Genomic DNA, 22,689 nt, shown 5'->3' with positions numbered 1-22,689 from the left:
TAGAAGTCACGTCAGCCTCGTTAGCTGCCAGCGTGCCATACTCATCGCCAAATTGGTATGATAAAAAAAACCCATATGATTCACACGATCATACCCGGTGGAGATGAATCCTCTTTAAAAGGGCAATGATAACAAGAAAGAGAGATGGAATGAAGAACATTAAAACCGAAAAATAGATTGATTCAAGGGCGTATATTTTTTGTCCGGGGTTAGTTGTTGTCTTTGGTATTTTTAATTGCTCTTGATAAGCCTTGTCCTGGGTAGTTGTAAACGAGAGTCAGAGGCAAGCTGTTATTTTCTCTCCTGATATGCTTGAACCATATAAGACCCTTTACTAGCATTTTTGGATTTTCGCTATTATATGATTAACAAGATAACTTCGCTATGTTATGGTAATAATATCTTTTAAAGCTTAACTACATAATTATAAATAATGTTCTTTCCTTCTCCTCCTCCCCTTCCCTTTTTCTCCACTCTCAGTCTCTCCCCCCGGCCTGAATTTGTTTTGGGAACTTCGTAAAGAGACTAAACGAGAGAGAGAGAGAGAGAGAGAGAGAGAGAGAGAGAGAGAGAGGGAGAGAGAGAGAGAGAGAGAGAGATAGTGAGGGGGAGGGGGACTGAGAGGGGTGAGAAAGGGGAAGGGGGAGGAGAAGTGAAGAACACTATTTATATGTAGTTAAGCTTTAAAAGAGATTCATCCCGATTTATCAACCATTTCATGATTGTGAAGTACCATACCGAGGTATACAAGGATTTGGAAATCATTTCTCCCATCTCTGATAAAATTATTTCCCCTTTATCCCCCCCCCAGTAAATTAACGAAATGATATAGAAAGAATAGGTATACATTAAAAACGGATCTTTTTCATCATCCCAGGGAGGGAGAGAGAGAGAAAAAAAATCTGCTTTTCACTTCCTGAAGATTGTCGGAGCGGTATATATCGCTTGCTCTCAATTACGCTGATTTCAATCCACCTTGCTCATCAATCTCCTACCACAAAAACCAGACCTTTTCTCTCATTTTTAGTGGATCCCTTAAAAACAAGGGACCATTTTTGGACGTGACTTTTGCTGAACGGGCAGCTGTTTCTGATGGTTTTTGCGAGCCATCGATGCTTCTCCTTTTCACAAATTGAAAGGAAATTAATGCACGAAAATTTCATGACTTACTTTGGTCGCGTAGCTTCTAAAGAGAGTGTTCAATGTAAGTTCTTTATACCCGATTGTCATAGCCCTAGGCATTCCGACATTTAAAATCAAGCCTGTACTTCAATACCTGAGCGGAGTTCAGGAAAAACCTTAGATTTTTATATTCAAACTGATAGGATAAATTCATGAATTTGCGTCATACGCTGACGTTTGAGTGATCCAAATAGCTTTGGAAGGCTTTATCCTACGATGAAAACTACCTTGGGCGGGGTTCGTTTGTCATACTATTAACCTCCCTGCTATGAATATTCCTCTTTCAAAACGGGATTATTGGTATAAATATCTTTTATTAGGACTCCATCTCTCTTTTAATGTAATATTTATGCATTATCAACATCGCATCGGGTAATCAATGGTTCCAAAACTTTAGTAGCAGGAGATAAAGATTATGATAATACGGGTTTAACAAAAAATACAAGAATAAAATGGAATTACGAAAGGAAGAAAATAATGGTGGGTGTTTCGATCTAATCCTTAATGAAATACTCATATAGGTTGTTTGTAAGTTCAAACAAGAAAAATGGATGTCTTCCTCTAGGAAGTTCTATGCCTGCATAAATATGTTTAATACCAGCCTCATAAATCAGTTCAAGAAGAATCCACAATGAGGTCGAAATGGAAAGGAGAAGTGGGGGAGAACGACATTAATACATGATTAATTCGTGGAAAACCTTAGCATTGTCATGTACTTGGATTTTCTAGAATATTCTAAAGGAAACAAAAGAAAATTCCATCAAAAGTTTTTGAGATTTCATCACAGCCAAGTAAAAGTTCAAAAATATTCTGAGAGAAATGGAAAAAGTCTTTCAAAAGTGATTATAGATATCTTGAAGACCAAATAAAATTGTCAAGAATATTCTGAGGAAAACAAAGAAAATTCCAGAATCCAAGCAAAACGAACACAAAGGCATGAAATTTGTAGACAATCCTTGGATTTTCACATTTTTACATTTCTATTACAATACATTAAGAAATTATTTGTTGGTTGCCCTTTTGGTCTGAAGTTTTGCTGTTTAGTTGTTGTTGTTGCTATTATGACTGTTTTTGCTTTTAAAGCACATGAAGATGTATTTATGCATGACAATTTTTTTAAATCTTTATCTTGCAAAAAGAGAGAATGAAAAGTATCTCCTATATACGATTTGTAAACATAAAAGAGACTGGAAACAATCTGATCGAATTTCAGAATCTGTACCAAAATGTATTTCAGCATTCCTTGCATCTTTTAACACAATCTTTGTGCATACTTTTAAACAAGAGAAAGACAATGAACTTTAGGAAGGACCTGAGATAAGATATTAATGATCACTAAATAAAAAAAAACATATAAAGTAGAAACACAGTGATGATGTACACAATTTGTATCATGTGTTAAACTACACAATACCGATTCGCGGACCAACGAGCAAACTTGAACAAAAAGACGGCGTCCTCCAGACCGCCTAAAGATGCCAGAAGGAACTGGCCAAAAGTTTCTGAGAACTAAGTTGAACAATAATTAAAGTAACCGAGTTGTAATTTAGTATTAATTTCTAGGATACTGGATGAATCTTCATGAAACTACCAGTACACAATACTTAATATCCAAACACTTTTTCAAAATAAGCACGGCAAGCTACAGATCTTGTATTGCAAACAATACAAAAGAAGCTTTTGTCTGATCTGTTTTGAGGGTAGGAATGAGGATAGTACAACAAACATGTAATCAATCTTTATTTAATATGTACCCATTGTATCAAACTATGAACCTAAGTGTTACTCTACTGCTTTGATACAGGTCCTGCACATATAAATAAAACCAACAAGTATTACAAACGTTTAAAAAAACAGGAAACCAATAAGTCGTTGATAAATTATACAAGGACACCTCCCTATCTTAACACGCACCAGTAAAACTACTAATAATGATAAAATGATTGTATTTTACCTCAGCCTAAAGAAATCCTAATGTTGATTTCATCTTGCTATATTCATATAATAATATGAGCTTCTTGGAGAGTGCTCATATTAACCATTTGTGTCCAAGGCACTCTAGCATCCAAAACTTCATGGAGATAATGACATCCAATTAACAGTGCCATCAATACTATATTTGGAACATATGGAGATAAAGAAGAAACAGATTGCCTCAGTCTGTAATCAAATTATTTCAATACATTTTGATAAATTGACATACTGTTATACTATAGAGGGTTCATCCAAATGATATGATTTTTTATTTTATTTCAATTTTTAAACATGATTGAAGTTAAAAAGACATATTCTATAGATATTCATTTAATATCTGCTAATTATGTGCGTTCACATATGGTTGCTAGTTTCAAGTCGTGGCCCATAAACGCCACCACAGATACAATGGTAAACTTCTTGTAAGTTTGAGTGGTTGTTTTTTTTACGTCAGGTGTGGTGAATTATGATCACTTTAAATATTTAGAACATTTGAGCATAACATCAGCAAATCTAGAAATGAGAGGTAATATCAAATTAAGTTTTCTCATACACATGTAGTGTACTTAAACCCATTACAAGAGGAGCTTTTGGTAGCTGCAATACAAAATATGCAAAGATGATATACTCAGCCTAGTAACAAAAAATATGTGGCAGTTGAAGAACAAAATAACTTTAAGCACCTAAGAAAGTGGGTGTGGTTAAGCTTATTACTATGGTGATAACAGCAGTGATGGTGATGATGATAAGGTGGAAGAGAAGAATGAGAAGGAGAAGAAATGAATGAGAAAGAATGACGGGTTGAGGAGGATGGATGGAGGATAGATAGATGGATGAGAGACACAGAGAGAAAGAAGACTCTAAAGAGGAGAAAGAGCAGGAGGTACGTGTAGATAATAGTTGAAACGATGAAGCACAAAGATAACAATGATTGTGAAGTGTTTCAGTAATGATAAGATTGGGATATCAAAGACAAGCCTGAAGACCAACGGATGATTATGACAGCAGTAAAGGATTTTTTACATATGCCAGTTTACTGCAGTGTTTTTTTTACAAGCATACTGCATACTACAGCTTACATTTTCGCGTCTTACAACAAACCAATCACCGAATATGTCAAGGTCCTTTGTTGCACGTAGCTACTTTTTATCACCCCACTTTTCATTCATATAGTACATTAAAGGTAATACAAAGTTTTGGGAAATTTTGAAAATTGGCTGGAGAGCGATTCTTTACAATTCTGATATATTTGGATGCCCCTGTGGATGGGCAATAAGCAATTAAAAAATTAGCCACTCAAACACTTCTGCTTTCGAGAAAAATTGAATATAAAAATTTACCGGTGCTCCCGGTAAATTTGGATAAATTTCAAATAGCGCCTACGGCCATACAATGGTAGCTGCAACCCTGAACATCTCAGAATATGTAGTTGTGATATATAACTTCCAAACGGAAATAGCGAATTGGTCGATTTTAGTCAAGAAACATTGTTTTATAGTTAAATTAATATATTGACCTTGAGAGGGAGCTATACAACATAAAAGTTTGTTATTTACAATTTCATCACTTTAGACTCGATTTCAACCGAGACAATGATCACTGAATATCGTAGGATCGCATATGCTTCCAATAAAAACATTTGAACCAAATTCATGACCCCATACCAAAACTTTGTATGACCTTTAACAACAACAAATATTCAAAAATGCTGAGATAAACTAGCACAATTTACCATGATATATGTGAACAGCCTTCAGGAGTGTAAAACCCCATTCACACATGATGTGATGAATAGAGAAAAAAAAACCTGTCACAACATAAAATCATTTTACAAATAAATGAATGGCAGGTAGAAGTAAAAAAGAAGTTGCATGCAATAAAGGTCCTAGAGTGTACCCAAATATCTGTGTGCTGTTGGAAGAAACAGAAATATAAACAATATCATGCTTGTGCAAATAAATTTTGCTGAAGCACATTTTTATCTTTTAAGGCAGTTTGTCATGTGTGTGCATGGGGTTTAAGATATACCAGAAGGATGGAATCATGAAAGAAGAACCCCAAGCTTTTTGCATAAAAAATCAGTAGTCTACACAGAACATTAAGACAAAGTGATTAACATCTACAACAAATATACCTGTATTTGCATTAACACAACAAAAACCGGGAAATTTCAGAAATTATGCCTGAGTATAGGAAATGTTATGTGATTTACTCAACAGATTGAGATCTCACATTGCCACTATGAGCTAGCACCTGAAGTTGATGGGCCCACATTGTTCCCAGCATCTGAGTGCCTACCACTCTTTTGCCGAATCCTTCTCTCGGCGGCTTTCAACAGCTTGACAGAGTCCACAAACTCTTCAGTCAACGTATAATCCAGATCATTTAATGTATTATCATGAGTATTGTCCAGTTTCCTCTTTTCAGGGGATTTCCCTCTGGATGCCAGAGCATCTCGTTGGTCAGCACTACTAGAGTTCTCAGCAGGGGAAGTAGAAGACATAGGCGCAGAACGGTGAACCTTGAGATGATCTCCAGTTGACTCCCGAGTCTGGGTATCAAACTCCAGCTGTCTCCTTGGACTCTTCTTGGATGAACCCCAATGGGAACAGGTGCCTCTCTCTGCAGCATTGTCAAGACTTTCCCCTCCAGCTCTGTCAAACTTGGTACCTGAACTCAGACTAAGAGTACTGAATCCCCTGCTAGGAGTAGTAGAAGAAACATAACTTGTGCTTGGTTTACTCTGATCATCAGACAGAGAACCGATTCCGGATCCTCTTGCGTTGGCACTCTCGGATGACTTCTGAAACTTTGAGTACAGTCCTTGATCAGGGGAATAGGAAATGTCCCTATAGACATGACTTGTAGGAGAATACAGCGTAGAAACTCCCCCAGTGGAGTAAAATTTCTTAGCAGCCGGTTCATCACCGTCCATTTTATAAGGACTCACTGCCAAACAGTCATCTCCTGCACCAGGACTATCTGGAACACTGGTGATGTCCGACTCGCCAAACTTGACAGAATCTCTAGACCCTTCATCGTTTAAGCTATCTAGTTCGAGTGTGAGAGAGAGATTAGTCCTGGGTTCCAGAGCACCATGAGCTTGTTCATATCTCTCCAACTTGCATTCTAGCTCTTCCACATAGACATCGCTACGTTCCAACGCTCGTTTCAGCTGCTTCCCCTCCTGCTCACTCTTGTCCAGTTTAGCCTGTTGAGCAGCCTGGGTGTACTTCTCGTATCTGAAAAATCAGGAAACAGAGATGTAAGTTTGGGGTTATCCTGGGGGTCGTTTCACAAAACTTGTCATCAGTGACAAATGACAGTTTTTGTTATAAGCTAATCCTCGCCTCTGATTGGTTGTCAACAGATTTGTCACTGATTTCCATCATTTGTCATTGAAAAAAGGCTTGTGAAACGGGTCCCTGGTTATCAATTGCTTCATACACCATAGAACTACTATACCTTTATGTTAGAAACTAGATAATGTTTAGGAAGTGGGTCACATGACAATTTATTTTGTACAAAGGCAAACCAAATGTTGATCAGGATTATGAATTTGTCCTGATGTATAATCATAATGATGGATGAATTTTGCAATGCAATTGTCTCACACTATGACAAGCCGAGTATAAAATAATCTTTACAGAATCATATGAAATAAAAGTATTTTCTTTGCCTAAAAAACTGAATTAACTTGTGAAAGTTGTTATTTGATTGTGAGATGCAATCTCTACATTGTAAGAGGATGCTAATACAGACATCCGGAAGGATGTTTACAAGTCAAAATGTTACATTCCAAGGTCTGTCCACTTAAACAATTATGGGATTAAAAAGTAACTGAAGCTTATCGGCTAGATCAATCCGCTCCTCTTATCATCTATAAATACATTACTTCTCCATTTATCACACACAAGAAACAGAAAGGAATACAAAGCTTCCCTAGATATAGAAGACATGAAACTGATCAATATATTACTCTTTTAAAGCCCCACTGCACTACTTATAGCAACTTGCGCCCTCTATATAGCAAACAATGCCTAATCGGTGCCTGTTGGTCCCCCATGACCCCCTTTTTCTTATGTTAATTGAGAGCTGATTTGATCAGATAACCACCTGTCAGTGACCTTGCAGGGAAGTCTAATCCCTCCTGGCCAAACTAGTACAGATGGGCTTTAAACACATGTAGTACTGCTAGGTATGCTAATTCACACTTCGAAAATAATAAATTTCATGAAAGTAAATGTCAACAATGATATATTTTAGAAAATTTATATCAACCCTAGTCGAGAATGCTGGTACTATCTGTTCACAACATTCAGTATAACATATGATCCTAAAGCTGATGCTATTTTATCCTACGGATGATCTGAGCTAGCCAGGCAAACCGCATCATTGTCGGCAAAACAATAGTTACATCACTAACAAGGAAAGCAGAGGGGTAAAGCATGTCTGGGGCAGAGCTACCGACAAAGGCCGATTATTGATCAGCCCAATTGTGGTCCAAACTTTCTTTTGTGGTGACCATTCAGCCTCTAGAATAGATGCTGATAGCCGAGAGTGTAAACAGTCATGAAATATTAAGCAGGGTGCTTGACTTGCACCCACAAATATCATGCATAATTTAGAGGGAAGGGGGAGTGTCTCAGCACCCCTATGCTGAGGACAAGGGAATTGTCTGTGACCCAACGGCGTGACAAATTCAATAAGTTTTACATGTTCAGTCATCATCAATGACTTGCATCTAACTTATAAACTAAAGAGCAGTCAACAAATTATCTGCTAAAGTTACCACAACTGTCAAGTTTTATATTTTATAAACTGGACTCTCAGTAAGCTTGTAGTTCCTGCATACTTCCAAATGGACACCTTGGCCTGTACTTGTAGGCCAAAACTTGTTATCAATTTTTTGTTGTTGATTTGATTGATTGATTTATTTCTTCATTTCATATAACAATTGTTTGCACAATAAAGAATATAGTTGACAAAGTAAGATCAAAATTATGAAATGAAACAGGAACCTACTGGAAAGCACTAACAAATAGCTTTCAAAAACAGAAATGGAAAGGACTCCATTTCTGCATTAGTTGTTGTTGTTACTTTTATTCTCAGAATAGATAACGACTTCTTCAGTGTTAAGTTGTCAACAAATGTTTATCTTATTAAAAAAATGCTTCGTAGCGTCTAGGAAAGTTTTTGTAAAGCTGTTTTTAATCTTATTAATCAAGGAGAAAAAATACAAATTTTCAGAATGCAGAATTCAAGGCAATCATGAGCATGCTAAATCATTGGAAAAATGCTTCTTCAGATATAATACAAATGGCATTAAACATTCAATGAACTAGCCATGAACATGGTATGGAAAGGTCATACCGGCATTGAATTTTTGTTTTGTGATATAGAATTCCAATGAAGCATGTCATGAAACATAAAAAGAAAAACAAATTTCTTCTCAATTGCACTCAATTAGAAAATTGATATCAGGGTTGAGAGGGGTGATTTTACCTTGAGATCAAAGAGTATTGTAATTCATGCCTGAAAGTTGACTTCATTAGGAGGTAAAAAGAGACAATAACACATTTGCTAATTACTAGTATGTCACACTATAAGATCGGCAGACGCACCAATAAATGGTTGGATGATAAATTAATGAGATGAGGATATGTACTTTTCAGTATGTGCGTTTTTGGACTGAACATGCAAGCATTAAAGCCCCACTGTACTACTTGTAGCTACTTGCTCCCTCTATATAGAAAACAATGCCTAATCGGTGCCTGTTGGTCCCCTATGATCCTCTATTTCTTATGTTAGTTGAGAGCTGAGTTGATGAGATAACCACCTGTCAGTGACCTAGCTGGGAGGTCTAATACCTCCTGTCCACACTAGTACAGACAGCCTTAAAAAGGTATCAATTTTGAATTCAACTATCAGTTGATCCCACTTTCTATCATTTTTCTTTCTATTATGTTCTTTTGTACCAGCATTACACACTTGGTCAAATTAGGCTCAAACATATAAGAAATCAAGCATTTGAATGTGTTTCTTAACAGTTAGTGTATTTCACTGAGCACATTGTATTTCAACATCTTTATGAGGGCCCGTCCTATGATCCTACCTACACACCTGCAGACTGCAGCCATACAAGTTTAAGGAGATAAACATGTAAACTACAACTTGGATTAACAATCATTGAAACTGTTATTTTTGTTTATTTGTATGCCTTCTTTTATGACCACCAATGCCGCAGCAGGATAGAGTAAAACCTGTTCATAAAGACTGCTCATAAAAGGTGGGGGAAAAAGGGTAGTCTTTATAGGCAAGTGATCTTTAGGTGCAGGTTCCTTTAGTACATGTTTCAATGAGAAACAATATTCAAAGGAAACATAACATGTGGTCTTTATAGACAGGAATATGCTGAGGAAGGTTTCATCATATTTGATGGGGTTTATGATGATTTTGGAAAGGTCTCACAACCTTTCAATTAGTTTCTTTTCATTCATGTGTTAATGTGTTTGGGATGGTCATAGAGACGTAATTGACAGTTTCAAGCTGATTAATTTGATGATGATGATTTTGGAAAGGTCTCACAACCTTTCAATTATTAATAGGTTTCTTTTCATTCATGTGTTAATGTGTTTGGGATGGTCATAGAGACGTAATTGACAGTTTCAAGCTGATTAATTTGATATATATATATATATATATATATATATATATAGGTAATTAGGTAGCTTGCTATAAAGATGATAACAAGGTTTATGGTTTTGAAGAGTCCCAGGGGTACATGGCTACAGCTCCTGGTTAATGGTAATTTCATGTCAGGGTTGCAATAATTTCATACATATTTGAAAAACAAGAGATTGATGGATTACTCAATTTATACAATAGTTTTGAACATGCAAATTACTGTACCCATAAAAAATATAGTAACATTCACAATTTCTGGTTCCATAACTACTTTAAAGACATTTGATATGCAGAAAATGATTGGAGCACTTTTGTTTTTCTCCCTTACTCAAGTTCACTTGAATCTCTATTAGATTTCAAAGAAGCAGAGTAAAATAGGCTCAATAAACGATGAATGATAATTCTTTCTAAGAATAGACCTACCATAACTGAAATGTGTGAATTAGTTCATTTCTGCTACATACTGGAAATAAGTAATTTTGGTGTGAATACTGTAAATGTAAGCATCAATTAGATTTGTGCTTCAAAACAAATACACATGTACCATACATGTATATTGAATCAAAGCATTTGTAGATGCATAAATAACACTTACAATACAATCAAGGTCAACTAGGATACATGTACATGTATTACTATATGAAGAATTTGTACTTTTTTGCAAATGCTTTAAAAAAATGAGACTACATCCACCTTTACAAATATCTTTTTCGGTCATTGCCACTGCTATTGTTCAGAATAAAAAGAGAGGAAAAATAGATATCCCAATCCCTCCCCCCCCCCAAAAAAAAACAAAAACTATCAAATATACAAACAATAAAAAAGATTCATCTCCTACTGCAAAGAGAATTGTAGATCAACCAATGATTTCCTTCATATTTCTTGTACATAAGAGTTGTAATTAAATCATTCAATTTTGTAAAAGGGCTACCTAGAGAGGGCAGCATTCAAGAAATCAATTAATAATTTTCTCACTGTAAGGTGAGATCTATAGAATTCCCTTTCTTCCCTTTCCATCCCTGCACACACACTGGGTAGCATCTTCTCTTTGGCTATTCTAATTCTTCTCCTCTTTCGATGATAGATATTATCTTCATATATATATATATATATATGTATGAAGATTCAAGAAATCATTACTTCATCATCATAACAGAAACACTGAGAAATTAAATCTGTTAAGCTCAAAAAAATTAAACAGATGATTCTACACTGCCAATTAAAGCTTCAACTAATTTGCACAGAAGAAAAAAAAAGAAGGAACTTGGGCATCAAAGGCAAATATAAAAAAATAAAAAAATAAAAAAACAATTATAGGTTATTGACAATGATGTTTTTCTTCTTCTAGTATAGCTCTAGTATCTACCTCTGCTGGGTGCTCATTGTGCTTGCTCTACAAAGTCTCACAAATTCAATGTTCTTGGTCAGTGTGCCAAATTGAGATTATTTTCAATTAGTCCTTGTTGCATTAATATTCAAGAGATGATGTTTAAAATTAAATAACCAGAATAATTTTTTGAAGAAGAGTTGAGAGACATGCAAAGAAAAATGACAGCATTGAACAGATACAGATGGAAGTCTCATATAACACTAAGGTTTATTCTGGAACGAAAGGATCTACAGCTTAATTGCATTTATCACGATAAAGAAAAAAATGACTTACTTTCTTGGTGATCTACCTGTGAGTGTTTGTTTGAGTCTTCCAATCTCTCTAAGGTATCCTGCACTAGTGTCTCTCAACTGAGTGTTATCCTGAAATACAAGAAATAAATCCATATTTGTAATGCCAATTTTTTTTTTGTGGTCAACAATAACAAAAATTATGATCTAAGATATTCAATGACAACACAAAATTATCCATTCATGTGATTCTGAAAGTACATTCAAGCATACTCTGAATAACAACATTTTATAAACTAATAAAAGTTATATGAATAAAGATGAAAATCCACTAGCTTATAATCCTGATCAGCTTGAAAACCCATATGCTGGATAGGCTCAAAGTCAGTATAATGATAATCATTCAACATATCAATAGAATGGTAATGGTACATAGAACAACAGAGAAGCATAAAAACAGCTCAAGACATTTGGTTCTTTGATGTTCAATAACATTTTCAGCTCAGCATAAATACCTAATGAGCTTGGGGTAATGGGATGACAATGTTTATAAATAAATGTTTCAATACATTACCGTATTTTCTTGTAAGTATGAATAGCAAATGAGCCTTGAGCATTTTCAATAGTATATTGGTTTATATAAATACTCTTATTACACATTACTGTATTTTCTTAACCCGTCCTCTTAATTTATTTACAATAGCTTTGGTATGCCCCAATAACACCAGTTTGAGTCAATGAGCACATCAGGATAAGACAGGTTCCTTATTATTAATGCAGAGCCAAATGCGGTAGTGGTTTGACACATTTCTGGTGCGTATCACGCGCTGCATCACCTCCGTCTCACACCCTAACAAACCCACGTAGTATCCCCCAACCAACCTCTAAACAATGTCATTGACTTCTTCCACATCATAGGAATGAAGGAAGGAACTCATTCTGACAGGTTTCTCTTCTTCAGGGCTTCTTCTGTATCCTATGACAGGCCCTTTCTCCTTCTCCCCCTATTTCTTTCAAGAAAAGTATAAGTCCTTACTTCTAGTTTCTGTTCTTTTTATGTATACTCGTAGACTGCTTCTTACCCTTTTACCAAACAATTTCTCCTCATTGTCTTAATCTCATTTTCATGGAACTTCATTCTTATATCCTTTTTGTTGTTGTTGCCGATTTATGTTCTTCTTTTCTGCATTTCTCTTACGTCAATTTATAATGTTCAAAAGTATCAATCTACAATTCATATGTTACTCTATAATTTTTGTCTTTTACAAATATATTTTTTAATTGATATTCAGATTAGGTTTCATTCTTAGTAATGGTGATAATGGTACAATTTGTTCATTTGGTATCATTTCTGACTTCTCATAAAGCTTTCAATAACTCCAAGTTCATGTATTAAATATATATATATATATATATATATGATTGCTCGAAGAATGCACGATTTGGGACTTCAGATTTCATGATCTCTATGTAGCCTCATAACTACAGGTATATAAAATTAACAAAGTGTCATACTAGTCAAAAACATATCACAGGGATTTTCCTTTTCACATTTTTAGAAAACTGAGAATTTTTAAATTAAAAAAATTAAATTAGCCATGACTGTGAAAGAGGCACGAAATACGATAGCTCCAGAAAAGGTAATTTAAAACAAAATTAAATACTCAGGAAAAAAAAAGAATTCTTACTTGTCTCACTCTTTCCATCTCAGCCTTCAGCTTCTGATAAGCATTGGCGGTCTTCTTCAATTTCTGTGTCAGCAACATAAAATTATCCACTGAGAAGTTCTTCTGATCTGAATGACTTGAGCTCCCCTCCATTGTAGTGGTATCATCCTGATAACTTTTCAGACTATTAGACCCACTTGTTGAAATTAGTTGATGGGTGGACTGAACTACTGATGTTGAGGGGTGTGTTCCCTCCTTGCATTTCAGTTTTTCAAGTTGGGAATTCTTGGCCCTGAGCCTTGCTACTTCAGTTTGGAGAGTTTCAATTTCAGCCTGGATTGATGGAGTGAAAATAGAAGTGATTAAAGAATAGTCGTACATGACAATTAAGAACCCTAAAACTATTTGATAATAAATTAAATACCATAAACCAGATCTTTCAATTAATTATCTAATGATATCATCCTAGTTCACAATACCAAGAAATAAGAATTCAGTATTTGTATTGAATGATAACAGCTACATTTGTCTGAAAAGGAATTAAGATACTTTCATCAAAATCCTTACATTTGTCCTTTTGTGATAGCAAGTTTCATTTGACATTGCCGGTATCTGTTATTCCAGAAAAATGAATAAAGCACAAACTATGTAGGTGATATGACATTTCTGCTATGCAAACAGTCTTGGAGTATCCGGCGATAAATAATTTATCACACAAAATTGCATGTTGTCTAGCTAAAAGTATATTCAGTAATTCAAAAAGTGAAAAAGACTGCATAAATCAAATTTTATTTCAATGTGTTTAGAGTGATTAGATGTTGACTCTGAAACATAGAACTGAAGAAAAAAAAAAGAATTACATGCATACCATAATATACAAACAAAAATGCATTGGTTAGGTAAGTTGCAATTCACAACATTCAAACCTACTGAAAATATAAGATGAGAATGTGTATATCTATCATATTCAGAGACTTTACTGCAATAATTCATCTCAATATATACAGTTTCCACTACGGTATGTTGCACAGAGCACTGCAGTATCATCCATAAATCCACAAGCAATTAAAATGACATTATCCTGAAGTAATAACTTGTACCAGTAGATACAGTAAATATAAATTAAAGGTTGAACTCCTCGGCCAAAGTTGATCGAAAGGGCACTTCTTCACACGGCAGACAAACTGCTCTCTTCTACAATGTTTCATTACTGATAAAACATCTTGCAATACATCCCATAGATTCCAACAAGCAAGCCATTCCATCAGTATTTGATATACGTGTACCGGTACATCCAAGATTAAATCCATCTAAATTTGCTTCCAAGGTATATCCAAGTACACAAAAAAATATGAATTTACCTCATATTCTCTGTGCAGCATCTCAAACCTCATCTTGCGGAGCTCGGGTTTAGACCTTCTCTTTTCAGAGTCTTCACTGCAACTGGGGCCACCTGAGAAAAAATATAGAAACATCAGCCTCATCGATAGACAAGATCTCCCTCCTTTCCACATAAAGTAAACAAAGTAGGAATCAAGTATTTATTGACTGGCACCATCGAGTGAGAATAGCAAGTTAGAGAGAACCAAACAGAAAGAGAGATGAAGAGAGAGAGAGAGAGCAAAGAGAATGAATTTACAATTAGACTGGAAATTGGTACATCAATTATGGAGTCCAACGGAGCTTGTGTATTAATGTTGTACTGGTATATTAATGAAGCATTCTAAGTTTAATGAGAATTGACAGTGGTATGAAGGGAGGGTCTAGGAGTCACACTACTAGACTGATTGGTGTAAAAGATTCATAGTTGGTAAACACACATCGTGGGGGAATGCCTGGGACTGTAGCGAAGGAAAGGTCTGTCGGATTGCAGTGCTAGACTCTATGACGTAAAAGATTCATACTCTCTAAATACAAGTGGTAGACAAGCTTCACCCTCTGAATCAGTCATGAAAAGCAACAGTGTTCTAAAAAGAAGTGAATTGAATTCTTTTGATCATGGGGTACAGATCACGGACACGGTACTAAGAATGTACATAACAGATGTTTTGGGAATAGATACCTGATGTTCATCCGAAAAAATTGTTTAAAGTTCAACTACATGCTAACTTTAAACTGATAACAACTGCAAGAGTTACCATCGTACACCTCAAACATTCTTTACTGGAATGAAATTGGTGAGTGCTGAGTAGAAATACAGGTATTGGAGAAAGTCTCTTAAAATTAAGCCATGCATGAAAATTCTTTGATATTAAAAACGAAAAGATAAGAAAACATTGAATTGCTTTAATTTAGTCTACCTTTTCTTTGGCCCTCACACGTGAATGTTCAACATGTGCTTGATTACATACTGAGAAGTGATAATGTCCTTTACAGAAATTAAGAGGAATGGTTTGAGTTCCTTGGAATAGAAAATGTAAAAATAGTATCTTGCCCTACATCTCTGTGAGTTTACACAAATGTATGCATATTGGGGTGAAGCAAGAAAAAATGTAGTTTTTATCACAAGATATTTAATGACTTTGAGTACATAAAATGGATATCTTTATGAGATGTAAACATCGTACTTCCATATTTATATCTTATTTCTTTAGCTACCCAAAACCAATGGTTCTCATAACCTGGAGAGTTTATATGGTATAAGAGCCTTATCTTTGTTGGGTTCACTAACACAGAGCTATGCTAATACAATAATACATTTTAAAAGAACATGTACATAAAACTTTACGGTAGAAAATGAAACTAATGATCAAAACTTGTAAGATCTTTCTTTGTAGAAAGTAAAATGAATTAGGTAATTCTTACTTAAGCAATAGTAAGAAGGTGTTAATAAACTAATGAAATGCCTTCATCAAATGTTTATATATACATAAAAAATATCTAAAAAACATTCAGAATAATAATAGGAACTGCAGCTCCTCTCTCCTCTCTCCTCTCTATGGCATAACTGGGAGTGTGTGTCCCTGTATACATGTACATGTATGTTCTTGTATATGTTGAGGGTGGGGTACAGGGATCTATTTTATTCTAAACCTCCATTTCTTCAAGATTTAATATAATTAGTTTAACTGTGTTTTTTTCTTTTTTGCACGTACAACACAAGTAATTTATATTGAATGTTGATAACATATATTTTGCAATTGTTTGTAAAATATATTTTGTAAGTGATGTTGTATACATTTTTCCTATCTTATGAATATGTTTTAATCAGGGGTGATAGTGAGCACTAAAAGTTGAGTAAGAAAGAAAGAAAAAGAAGAAGAAAAAAATTGGGTAAAAATAGGGAGGAATAGGGAAGAATAGAGAAAATAAGGGAACAATCGGGAAAATCGGGATAAAATCGGAAAGGAAAAAAAAATCGGGAGGAAAAAAAAAATTGAAAAGAAATTAAAAAAACCAGGAAACCGATTTAAATCGGCTTTTTATCAGCCTTGTTTAATGTTGTATTGGGGAAGAAAGAATTTTTTCGCAAAACATAAAAATAAAGAAATAAATAACCAAATGGAAAAATATAGAGCTACATGTACACGACCAATTTTATCTTTTGTGATAATTGTAGATAATGTATGTAAAGTCAATTACAATCTTTATAAGGACTAAGAAGCGACTCAAGGTTCTCAGTACCTGGAGAGTTTATGATATAAGAACCTAATCTTTGTGGGGTTCACTAACATGGAGCTCTGCTTATACAATAATAAAAAATAGTAAAAAAACATTTTATGTAAAACCTTTCTAAAGATCAAATCCCCAGGGATACATGTGTGAGTTGTAAACACTGGATATCATACAGGTATATCTTCTAAATGTATCTTACATGTATCCTGTAGAGTTAAAGGGTATATTCGCTTTCCAAAATTACAAACCAAGTCTTTAGTGAATGAGAAACCAATGAATTTATCCGACATGTAGAATGCTTTCAGTCTCTATTCATTCTTCAGGTTAAAAAAATGCAAACATTAAGTTATGCACAAAGCATTTCAAAGGTAAAATAATAATAATAATAATTGGATCAATTTATATCACAGCTGCTATATAAACATACTCTACTGCACTAGGATGAAAACGAAACTCTTAACAGTGCTACTTTACAAACACACAATCAAATTTATTTTAAAAAAACTATTCAAAAGCTCCTAAAATCAAGTGCATCTTCAACAAGACTTTTAAGACATGAACAGATGAGGCTTTTCCTTTGTCTAGTGGTAAGTTATTCCAAAGCTCTGGAGCGGGGCAACTGAAAGCACAATTTCCAAGAGTAACTTTTGTTTTTGTGTGAGGTACATGTAGCTTTAGAAGCAACTCGTCTTGTGTACTTTGCAAGTTAGAAGAACATGGATGTGATTTGAAAGCTAATAGTTCAGACAAATTATTTAGGGCTTGACCATTCAATGCTTTATAAACAATCATAAGTATTTTGAATGCAATGTTCTGCGTTATTGGCAACCAATGAAACTTAATTAAAATAGGTGTATTATGGAAATTTTTGAGGAATTGGACACAGGTCTTGCCCTTGCAATACAAGGTACATCAATTGAATTCATACAAAATAAGAATAAAAGGGATCATCATAAAAACCCTATTGAGGCTTGACAGATTAAAAAAAATAGAATATGACAAACTATTTCAAATCTGTCTCTTTTAAATGTACAGTTATCTTTGCCTGAATTATTTTGAATGTTTATTTACATGCAGCTTTGCAAATAAACCTAAAATACATCAAATCTTTTCAAAAAGAAAAAAAAATGATGATTGAATTTCCAGCAGAGATGTTATCTTCATGAGATGTGAACGTAGTAATATAATCTCTCTTGATTAATTTTATTCATATATTCAAATATTCATAGGATTTTATTTACCAAGGTAAATAAACGTAGATTAATGGTGGACATAAACATGAAATGTAAATATACTACTTGCACTAAAGCAGCATATATTTCATTAAGGGTTGACTTTTAATCTGTTAATTTCTTTTAAGGAAGTGGGATCAATGTAGAAACAAACCCCATTCATCTGATAAAATTTGGGTGTATTGCATGGGGCAAAAGCAAAGGTAAGAGTACTGATTAAAATGCATGTTTGGGGGGGGGGGGGTCAAAGCACTGACATTAGGTGTTGGGTGAGGGTCGTGAAAACAGGGAGATTAAAAGGTCACTCAATAAGTTTTAAAAAAAATATGTATTAAGGATGTATACAGTATCAATAACATCTACAGGTGTATGTTGTTTTAAATTCTTACCGTAATCTTCTTAAAGTAATTTTGCTGGCTCATTTGTGTGAAAATGAATTAAAACTTCAGATAATTTCATTTCATGCTCATCTTTGAATAAAACTTATACCTCCAGAATCTTAGTTCTAACAAGGGAAATGCTCTCGGCGGTCTCGCCTGCATAACGCAATTCAATATGATAAACCAGAACGTCAATGACGTAGCGCTCATTCGCATCTCGCAACAACAAATATCGTAAATTTTATGTGGTACACTTTTGAACTGGTCAAAAAATAAAAATTTGATGCCCTGGCAGGGACATAATTTCATTTCATTTGCATAAAGTACCATAATTAATCAATGGAGCAAAATCTCACAATTCTATGTAGAAGTTTAGTGTTCCAAATTTAGCTCTACCAGATAAGCCAAGCCAAATCAAAATCAGTCAAGAAATGAGGGAAAAGAAGCAATTTTTGTTATTTTTGGAATAAATTTGCATAAATTACCATAATTCATTAATGGAGAACAATTTCAAAATTATGTGTAGAAGTTTAGTGTACCAAAGTTAGTTCTACGATATAAAGCAAACCAAATCAAAATCGGTCGAGAAATGAAGGAGAAGAAGCCTTTTTTGTGATTTCGAATAATTTTGCAAAAATTAGCATAAATAATGAATTTCACAATTCTGTGTAGAAATTTTAAATACCCCTCCTAGCCCTATCATATGAAACAATCAGAATCAAAATCGGTTGAAAAATAACGAAGAAGAACATTTTGAAAATCTTGATGCCTCAACATAGTCCAAGTCTGTTGACCTGAAATGACCTTTAACCTTGACTTGGTGATCTGAAATTCTACTCACATGATTGGGGATACTTGATTACCCTATAGTCAAAGTTTCATTGACTAAGAACTTATACTTTAAAAATTATATCAAAAATTCAAAAACTTAACCTTAGGTTAAGTTTTTGATGTTGACGCCACGGCCGCCGTCGCCGTCGCCGTCACCGGAATCACCGGAATAGCGGCGCTTATGTCTCGCTTTTTGCTACGCAGGCGACACAAAAATAAAATGAAAAGCCATGGAGATAAGAACAAAGTATATGTTTAGGATAACAATTCTCCAAATTGTTATCTTCATGAGATATCAAGAAAGTCCTCTGACAAGTCCAATATTGAGCTATATGTGATTGAAAGTCTGAAATGATAATGTGTAGTCATCATTCATTGACTCAAAATTCTTGAAAGTACATAACTATAATAAAAATATAGGTTTTCCCAAACCAAAGACTGTAGTACATGAATGACTAATCACTTTTTTCATGTTTTTTTTTTATGGGGTTATGAACTCATAATCTCAGAAATTTTATTTTTTACCTATCTTGAGGAGTTCTGATTGTCTGAAGTACAATACAGCAAAGAAGGTTCTTGAAATATAAAAATACATGTATCATAATGTAGGGCCAAGTCACAGAATTTATTTGTACCTCCCATACTATTACATATTTATTTAACAATGGTTCATAATCACATTACTTTTGTGTGTCCTGTACATGTACATAAAAACGAAAAAGTCAACATTTTAACAAGCTAATGGAAAATCATTCTTTTATTTTGATCAGTGTCTTAAGAAGCATTTAAAAATACTCTTGTAATGATGGTAACTTTCAATTGCATAGCATAAACTTTGTTTTTGTGTTATATCCATATCGATAGTTGAAGTTCCAGGATGACTGAGCAATACGAAAACAATATTGATCAATCATCCGGGTACTGCGCTTAAGATATTAAACACACTGATTTATCGTGCCACTTGGAAGTCTTATATAGATAATAATCTACAATATCTCAATATTGCAATAAATAATCATCAATGTTTTCATTTATTCTCATTCATTGCACAAGATCATCAGTATTCATGCAAGCAAGGCTTTAAAATCACAAGTATTATAGATTCAGTGAAATATTGTTGTACAATAAAAATAGATAGATAAAGCAGGCTACCAGATAATCTTTGTACTATAATCAAGTACAGGAAATGAATTTGTCTGCAGTAGAAGAAGAGGCAACATTTGTACTTACCAAGAATTTGTTTGCAGGGGCTGTCTGTTGTGATGGGGACACGGCAGGTTGGGCAATGAGACCGGTGTTGTAGCCACACCTCCATACAGGTGTTACAAAACACATGCTGGTTACTGCAGATAACTGGCTCTTTCACCTAGAGGTAAAGTACACAAGAGAAAAATTCATCATTTTTGTTTGTTGTAAGATAATGACCACCAACTAGGAGAAGACGAGTATCTCATAATACCTGGTAAATTTAAACAATCAAGGTGAATAGCAAGAAAAGAAAAAAGAAAAAAAGGAAAAAGAGAAAAGAAAAATGTTTTTTATAATTGATATATATTTTCCCCCTGAAAAAATGAAAATAGAAAAGGTATGAAGTAGAAAGAAAAAAATCACACACTACTAGTAATTTGAATACATGTCATTTGCATTTTGCAATATTAACAATGCACCTTCACAAAGTAAGAAAGGAAACAAACATTTTGATTATTTGTTCATTCTTCACTTCAAATCAGTCAGTATTAGTTCCATTGTTACAACACAGGCCAAGTTTGATGGGTATTGCATTAGTTAAATATCTTTAAATTGGTTTAGGGAGAAGGGGAGGGATCTGTTTACCAAATTATTATGAAATAACCATACAAATTTAATAACTTCTTTAAAAGAAATGGAATATAAATCAAGTATATTTTTTTCTCTACATGCATTGCTAAACAGACAAAGACAAAGACAAACAAAAGAGAATAATTGTATTCATGTAAATTCCTTTCACACACAGCTGAACTAAAGTCTAAATCAGTGCCGAATCATTTTGATGCAGACAACTAGCCCTTTTCTATGATATTCAACTGTAATGCATAATCAAGCAGAGTCAATGAAATACAAACAAAACAACAAAGAGAAAATAAAGACTTCAACAGCCATTTTATCCAACATTTACATCTACACTTACATCTAGATTAAGTGGATTTTATTAAAAATCTACTTCTAGATTAAATTATTATAAAATGCTTATAAAAATCATGGCTTACTTACTGTCTTTCCCATTAATCACTTTCATCAATCATCATCATTCATCATCATTCACTACCATCATCATCATTGTTATTATTGTTTATTATTATCATCATCATCACAATCCTCGCTTTGTCCTGAAAATTTTGAAATTCTTTCTAGAACCAACTAAAGCCAAGGCACTAATCAATTTTGTGTCTAATTAGTAGATCTGTGTCTAATTAGTAGATCTAGGCCTAATCTTTTTTCATTTGTAAACAGTATACTAGACTACATGTGGTACAGGAACATTACCCCCACGGAGAACTTTAGCTTACATTTGGCACGTGCGCAGATCACTCATCCGATCTCAGCCTCATTTTCGTAAGTGGACGCCTAGCCTGGCCGACATGGGCCCTTCTGATTGGCTATCGCTGGTCTCTATTCACTAAATGCTATAAGTCTTAATAAGAGATTTGGGCAAGGAGCAAGCTATTCCAGAATCTGGCCTATTTAATTTTGATTTCTACCACACCAACGTAACGCTGCCTCTCCCTACTTACTTGCTACCAGCTGATGATGGCGTGATCATTAAATTAAGACGCCAGGCTGGGCTGGTGAGCATAATTATGAGTTTGTTGATAATGCCATCTTCAACGGCTGTGTAGGAAATTATAAAGGACTGGGCAGATTCTGAGAGCGCGTAAACTCGTTGTACAGCGCTAGATCATGTAGATGCACAAAGTTCTCTGTGACCCCTCAATCAGTCAATGTTTCAAATAAATGCTGAAAAATGAAGCCAAAGCTAAATATAGTTTGGAACCCTCTGTATGCTCAGCTTATCGTCAGGTATCGTCCTGACGGTTCTCAAACGGGTAGAACGGCACGGCGCGGCGCAAGCTTCACAGCGTTCCTGGCATTGTTCGACTTCAATTTCCAACTCGATAATAAACGCTTGGGACTACACAAGAGCTTATCGGTATCAACTAAACAATAAAAGCAAGTACATTTAAAAGATATTATGGTGTAAAAGTATAGAGAATATAAAGAAGAATTTCCAGTCATAACGTTAATTTACAATTTTTCAAATCATACCTTTCCTAAGCAGATTTGACAGGCAATTGGTAGCGTAAAGGAGACGGACGGTTTCTTCATGGAGGCTGCCATCTTGTTTGATAACATAACATAAAGTTTGTATTATTGCGCTTAGGTGTGTATATTTCCTCAAATCTAATTAAATCATACAGCAGTAGCTCATACTCTTATATAGTTATCAACAGTCAACCTTGTGTG

The 22,689-nt window shown here is 34.5% G+C and overlaps 1 protein-coding gene and 1 long non-coding RNA gene across 2 annotated transcripts; both read right to left on the bottom strand.

The window, feature by feature from the left end:
- Positions 1-2,384: 2,384 nt before the first annotated feature.
- LOC115922147 lies at positions 2,385-4,536 on the bottom strand. Its single transcript, XR_004063340.1, has 2 exons — positions 3,077-4,536; positions 2,385-2,640 (listed from the first exon to the last, which is right to left on the bottom strand). It is a non-coding gene; the product is annotated as an uncharacterized LOC115922147 (long non-coding RNA).
- Positions 4,537-4,777: 241 nt separating this feature from the next.
- Positions 4,778-22,602, bottom strand: LOC100893463. Its single transcript, XM_003724287.3, has 6 exons — positions 22,492-22,602; positions 20,419-20,554; positions 14,492-14,583; positions 13,152-13,463; positions 11,507-11,595; positions 4,778-6,398 (listed from the first exon to the last, which is right to left on the bottom strand). Exons 1-6 carry the CDS (start codon positions 22,576-22,578, stop codon positions 5,396-5,398), a joined length of 1,719 nt encoding a protein of 572 aa, XP_003724335.3. The 5' UTR covers positions 22,579-22,602; the 3' UTR covers positions 4,778-5,395.
- Between the last annotated feature and the right edge of the window lie 87 nt (positions 22,603-22,689).

Source organism: Strongylocentrotus purpuratus, unplaced genomic scaffold, assembly GCF_000002235.5.
Source record: "Strongylocentrotus purpuratus isolate Spur 01 unplaced genomic scaffold, Spur_5.0 spur5_scaffold_11, whole genome shotgun sequence".
Classification (NCBI taxonomy): domain Eukaryota; kingdom Metazoa; phylum Echinodermata; class Echinoidea; order Camarodonta; family Strongylocentrotidae; genus Strongylocentrotus; species Strongylocentrotus purpuratus.
The sequence above is the reverse complement of the archived record's forward strand: the minus strand, read 5'-3'. Positions and strand labels throughout refer to the sequence as shown.

Bases quoted from the DNA above. Each gene is read 5' to 3' on its own strand.
- LOC100893463 (XM_003724287.3), bottom strand. From the start codon at position 22,578: ATGTTATCAAACAAGATGGCAGCCTCCATGAAGAAACCGTCCGTCTCC. The intron at 20,555-22,491 runs GTATGATTTGAA...CTTTACCTCTAG, and splicing joins GTCAAATCTGCTTAGGAAAG to GTGAAAGAGCCAGTTATCTG. The intron at 13,464-14,491 runs GTAAATTCATAT...CCATCAATCCAG, and splicing joins TGCTGCACAGAGAATATGAG to GCTGAAATTGAAACTCTCCA.